This window comes from Leuresthes tenuis, unplaced genomic scaffold, assembly GCF_036924035.1.
Source record: "Leuresthes tenuis unplaced genomic scaffold, fLeuTen1.0.hap1 SCAF_11, whole genome shotgun sequence".
In the NCBI taxonomy this organism is placed as follows: domain Eukaryota; kingdom Metazoa; phylum Chordata; class Actinopteri; order Atheriniformes; family Atherinopsidae; genus Leuresthes; species Leuresthes tenuis.
Genome location: NW_027325365.1, coordinates 22,854,049 through 22,860,350, shown reverse-complemented (window position 1 = coordinate 22,860,350; position 6,302 = coordinate 22,854,049). Strand labels below are relative to the sequence as shown.

The 6,302-nt window shown below is 40.7% G+C and overlaps 1 protein-coding gene across 1 annotated transcript; it reads left to right on the top strand.

The window, feature by feature from the left end:
- Nucleotides 1–4,078: 4,078 nt before the first annotated feature.
- Nucleotides 4,079–5,488, top strand: LOC140318679 (uncharacterized). Its single transcript, XM_072396485.1, has 2 exons — nucleotides 4,079–4,147; nucleotides 4,757–5,488. Exons 1-2 carry the CDS (start codon nucleotides 4,113–4,115, stop codon nucleotides 5,481–5,483), a joined length of 762 nt encoding a protein of 253 aa, XP_072252586.1. The 5' UTR covers nucleotides 4,079–4,112; the 3' UTR covers nucleotides 5,484–5,488.
- Nucleotides 5,489–6,302: the final 814 nt, after the last annotated feature.

The following is a 6,302-nucleotide window of genomic DNA, read 5'->3' as shown; positions in this document are numbered from 1 at the left end:
TCAGATGTTTGTACTGTTCATCATCATTTGACGTATATAAAAATGAGAAGAGGAAAAAAGCCCTTCACTTTCCTGTGAGTAATGAGGAAATGAGGATGACAGTTTATGCCAATACTTTATAAAATTGACACTAATTAATATTTACTCTTTACTGAATTTGTTCTAATCACAGGCAACTCTTTATGTCTCTTTAGGCTCGAGAGGGCGACTCAAACAAATATCACTCTCTGTCTGAAAGGCATATACACACGTTGCATCCGGTCTTAATGGGTTAAATGGAAGTAAAGCTGTCAACGCTGACTATAATCAGACTCATGACTCATTCTTATCAAGTTAATATCTCAGCAGTAGACTGAGGTCATCAGCGTCAGTTGAGAGTCTACTTAAACATGATTAGCAAATTGATTTAAATAATGAAGAAAACTTTTCACCAACTGTAAATGTTGTTGAAGCACAAAGTTGTTTGTGCCTTTTGTCTGACATGATCGTCAGCTCCATACATCCTCTATGTATATATATATATATATATATATATATACACATAAAAACATATATATATATAAAACAAGAAAATCATTTCATTAAAGTGTTCCGAGAAGAACACCAACAGATAGGTGGCTTAGGTTTTTTGCATTGTGCTTACATTAGGAGTATTAATGCATTTATTGCAGTCAGCTGGGAGGCTAACTGTGCTTTGTGTTAATGCATTTGTTTTTTACTTGGTAACCAAAAGTATCCATTTGTTGCTTCTACGACCGGTGTGAAACATCGAGTTACTCACATAGGCAACCATAATGTGCATCCCACATATTCTAACATATTCCACTCTATAGGCAGATCAATTTGTGCCAGAGAATTTGTGTCAAGCTATGCAACCATAGAAGCATCTCAGGAAGTGCTGTTTTCCTACTTCAGCTTCAGTGAAATAGGCCTTAATGGTTCAATCCAGCTTCTTTTGAAGTTTTAATCTGTGGAGAAAAACTTGACAATGAGGTGTACAGTTGTTGAAGAAAAGTATGCTACACCCCTGAATGCAATATTACTATCACTGCAAGTTGAGTTAGCACCATCACTGTGAACTGAACTTCTCCTTGTTGATATCTCCTCCAGTTCACTTCTGAACTAAATTTCAGAACTGCAATATGGCTACATGTACAAGCAGCCAAGTGTTCAGGTCAAAAAGTAAAGAAGACTACAACACCACTGCCACTGGACACAGTTCACAAGCTGAAGGGTCAAGATTTAGACAAAAAATATTGTGTTTCATTTGTAAATTAAGGTTTGCAGTAAGAAAAACAATGAAAGTTTCCACCTCTTGCTCTCAGTGCCAAACCCACAGACTGTGCTTACGTCCATATATTCTGTACTATCTATGTAAAAGAGCTGAGCGTTTGCAGGACATGCAGAATGAATTAAAATAAATTCAAATAATGTAAATAAAAAGACAAGAAAAGACACCTGATGAAACCATGTCAAAGACCGACCTGTGTTTGGGTCACGCACAGAAGATCGGCGGAATGTGAAGTGTGAATTAGTGGCAAATGCAAACAGCCCCTCAGCTATGAAATTGGAATAGGATAAACACTCTCATAAACACCAGCAAATTGAGAAAATATGGAATCGTGAACAAATCCAGTCTTTGTTTCCACTGTTAAACTTTTTCACAGGATCCTAAAGGCAGCAGTCTAAATCAATTTATCATTCCGTAATCTGATCAGGACATAATTTGTGAAAGTAAGCTGAAGAGTCTACCAACAAAGTGTTAGCTCAGAGAGCCTAAACTTACATACAGAAGTGGTTTCAGGTTCATTTACACAACATGATCACAAATAGAATTGTTTGTACTAACAGGCTGGTATCTATCTGGCACTGTAAAGTGTTTGCTGTGTTTATCATCATGGTTGAGTCAGTTAACATTTACTGAGGAGCAGTGAAGACGGTACAAAATAAAAAAATAAGTACAACCTTTGTTTTTTAGCTATAAGGTTTTATGTATCAGGTTGAAGTCTGTACTTTGACCGGGTCATTGAAACCGCAAGCTTCATCATTGCATCAGCGACTGCAAGGCGACCGGCTCCAGTGGCTGGAAAACAAGCCCAAATCATCAGCCCTCCACCACCGTGCTTGACAGGTGGACTGAGATGTTTGAGAAATAAATCAATCTTTATTGAAAGAGACAAACGGGAAGTGCTGCAGTAGCAGGGTAGCCAGGACAATGTAAAAAATACAAAAACATAAAAAAAACTTTTTATAAACTAAACTAGGAATGTGGCAAGTGCTGCAGCAAATCAGCAACAGTGAGGACCTGACGCTTGAACAGAGGAAAACCTGGTATATGAATACTGAGGGAGATAATCACAAGTAAGAGACACAGATTTGGCAATCAGTCACCGAGATGCTGGTGTGAAACAAGAGCAGACAGTGAATCAACACAGTACAGATTGACGCAAACATAACAAAATACGACAGGAAGTGGATAAACTAAGTTGCATATGAGAAATCCACAGCAAGATAAGAGTAACATAAACTCAAGATAACAGTGACACAACAATACAAAGAAGGAAACAAATCATAGTGCATAAATCCACAAAGAATGACATGCATGTTGCCTCGTTCCTTTTAGAGAGAAAAGGCTTTCTCCTGACAACTCTTCCAACCCCTTGACACCCCTCTTAACTGAGGCCTGTAGAGTTTGAGATGTTGTCAGTTTCTCTGAGCATTACATTACATGGTCTGACCTTAGAATGATCTTGCTGGGACGTTCACTTCTGGGACGAATGGTGACTGTCTTGAATGTTTTCATCTCGTGAATAACTCCAAATTGTTTGGAAATGACCTTATAACCCTTCTCAGATTGATGGGCAGCAAGAATAACTTCTATTAAATCATTGCTGATGTCTTTCCTCCTTGGCATTGTGTTAACTCACACCTGAATGCTCCGGACCAGAAAATGCCAAAACGTCTGCTTATATAGAGGTGCTCACGCTTGCTAATGATCAAGTGCATGTCACTCGTACTACTTCCCCTTAACTTCTATGCTGACAGTGAGGGTTTACTTAGTTTTCCACATACAGCTTCTACATTTTAGCTTTGTTCTTTCTTTTTGTAATAGCCAATGACACAATGTAACATGTCTTGTGTTTTTTTTTATTGTTTTGTGACACACAGTACCTTTATCATATTACCGTGGCGATTCTCATGAAACGTGAAGCCAGACATTCTTGACAACACACTCACATGACTCAGGTGTTATAAAGAGTTGTGCTTCTCAAGCGCATAAAAGTGGAACCACCTGTTTTCAGTCAGCCGTTAGGGAGGTGGTTGATCAAGGCTCTGAGCCATTGCTAACCAAGTTTCATGAATGAAACTGAAGTGTTGGTCATAACTTCAACACCCTTGTTTTATTCATAACATCAACAACAACAAAAACCCACATTGTGTTGTATGTGGGTTGAAATTGTAAAATGTGTCAGAAATGAGTGAAACCAACTGAGTGATGTAAATTACAACCAAGCGGTGAGCCAAGTGATTAATTAGTTTGGATGAGAGTCACACTGTTTGGCAATTATTTAAAAATGAGTTCTCATAGTGATCACATCCAGTTGTTCTGGTTACAATGTTTGTTTGAACCCGCCTACCCCACAGCAACGTTCAACACATGTGAGTTTGTCATAATTAAGTGAATCATAAATGTACTTCAGGCCAGAGGCCTGATCCACAGCGCCTCACTTTCCTGCTCGGTAAACTTTGTATATCATTTTCACATCAGTTTGTGGTAAAGGTTCTTTGATGCATATCTAAATACATCTTGTCCATTTCAACAACTCCTACCCTGGCAGTAACTCTTCAAAAGAGAACGCCTTTTTTGGCGCTTAGTTTTCGGGAAAAGCTAGAGTGGTGTGTGTGATGCAAGAAAACCCCTCAGGCCCATAACCTCCATGAGTCACATGCAGTCTGGCTCTTCTCCAGAAATACAATGGCTTGTGTAGACAGAGCTATTGGAGCTGAAGCAATCACTGGTGATGACGGTAAGGGAGAACAGACTCACATACCTCACACCTATGGCAGCAAGGCTTGGAAGGGGCTAACATGCTAAATAGGTGAACGGGACTATGAACTTCAAACTCAGCTTGCTGTCTTTACACAGGTTAGTCTCAAACTGCTTCAAGATTGTTTAATGATCATGTGAGACTTCAGATCTTCTTTAGGTACTAGGAAGACAGGAGGTTTAGTATAGTATTAGAGGCTAAAATAGACAGTCAGAGGGTTAAAAGGATCAGTTTTAATGAAATACCAACAGGGTTACAGCCAGTCTTTCCATAATCTTCATCTATAAAGAACTGGATCTGTTAAACGTTATACATTTGTCACACTCTCTGAATCGCGGCCATTCATAAACTAAACTATTTATTTTCGTCAGTGATTTAAATGTCATAATGTCCAATATGTTGTACAGGAGACTCTGCGTTGCCCTTTATATTTTGATAAAAAGCTTGTCACGGCAAGCTTATCTGGAGCTTTCAGAAGCTTGTTAAAGTTCAACTTCAGTCCTGTTAACTGTTAAATGATTGCCTCTTTACAACAGCTCGCTTGTAAAACTGGACAATTTCCGGATGGCCTCTGCCTGCACCTATAACTGTGTGTCATAGACATAAAAGGGAGAAAAGTGCAAAGAGACTTGTCTGGAAGACTCAAACACGAATGTGAAACAATATTTAGAAATGCAATGCCAGTGTCATTGTGCTAATCTCTGCAGATCGCATCAAGTTTTAAGGTCTGTCTGGGAGATGATCTCCCAATGCTGGCCTGGCTCCATCACCAAAGGAGTGTCCCCTACCTCCAGAGAGTGGCTGCGCAGCTTCTTACTGCTGAAGGTGGTGACTGTGATGCTGTTCCCCCACGGAGCTGTCCTCCCTCTGTTGGTGGGCTGTATGTTCAGCCTGTGGGCCATACTGCTGTTGCACTCCCCTCACATCTCCACCAAACCCTCCACGGTGTTCCTGGCACAGTTGGCCCTCACAGACGGTCTCGTGTTGCTGCAGTGGGCCATTCGGCTGGGAGCTACTCTGACCTGGGGCACGGAGACGAAGACGGGCTGTGAGGAGGGGGAATTTTGTTGGAGGGACACTGTGAGTGCAGTGTGTCAGCAGCTGCTTGACGCTCACCACCTGGCATCTTTGCTCCTGCTAGGTCTGCTGGGACTGGAGGCCATGCTGGTGTCACGCTGGCCTCTGCAGACTCGGAGATTCAGGACTTCTCACTGGGCACAGCTCACCTGCCGCCTGGTCTGGATACTTGTGCTTCTAGAATTTGTGACGTTGCTACACTTTAAACTTTTGCAGGACTTCAGAAAACACACTTACCTCTCAACTCTCCCTACTCTCTCAGTCTGCCTGAGGACGATGTTTTGGCTGATAGACTCCTGGCTGCATTATGCTGTCTTTATCAATAAACCCCAGAGAAAAAAGAGCTCATTTCATTGAAAGCCTGTCTGCAGGCTGCATTTAGTGGACATTCAAGTGAACTAAGATGCATAAAATGTATTCAATAATAAGGACTAAAATATTTTATTTAAGTATTAAGGCCACTTTTTCTTGGGACTGAACCTATAACTTTAGCCCACATTTCCTGTAAAGTTTTTTGTATTCTTCCAAGCAAAATCTTATGAGATCAGCAAAGTTGGATATGGAGCCTCGGTGATGAGTCATTTTCAGGTCTCTCTAGAGCAGAGCTGTCACTTTCTCCAAAATCAAGTTTGAAGGAGTTTTAAATAAACACTTGATCCAGTCTATCAGCTCTTGTTTGAGGAAACATTCCTCCGGCGTGATGTTTGGCTGCTATAGTGGTAACAATGAGGTGATGCTCCTTGCCTGGTTTCCTCCACACATGCCACTGGGAATCATGGTCAGCGTGTTCAGTCTTTGTTTCATCACATCGGGAGATTTTGCTTATCGGGTTCTGAGAGTGGTTCAGGTTTCTTTGTTAGATCAAATTGACAGCAAAATCTTGTGTTCAGAAGTGTGCAAAGGACATTCTTGACATTCAAAAACTGTTTTGGTATGTTCCAGTTGGCTTTCCAGCCACCCCACAGACGCTGCTTTTGTTAAAGGAGTAAATGACATCCGCTTTGATGTAGAAATAAGAAACATTTCTGTCTTAGTTTTATTTAATATGAACACGACATGTTGCTCCACAGACTGGAAAACTCTGAGACTTTCTGCCAAAGCGCTGAACTAGGTTGAATCCTTTTTAAAAGACAGATGCTTCTCTACATCTATAAGTATTTGCACATCTGAGCAGAC

Bases quoted from the DNA above. Each gene is read 5' to 3' on its own strand.
- LOC140318679 (XM_072396485.1), top strand. From the start codon at position 4,113: ATGAACTTCAAACTCAGCTTGCTGTCTTTACACAG. The intron at 4,148-4,756 runs GTTAGTCTCAAA...TAATCTCTGCAG, and splicing joins AGCTTGCTGTCTTTACACAG to ATCGCATCAAGTTTTAAGGT.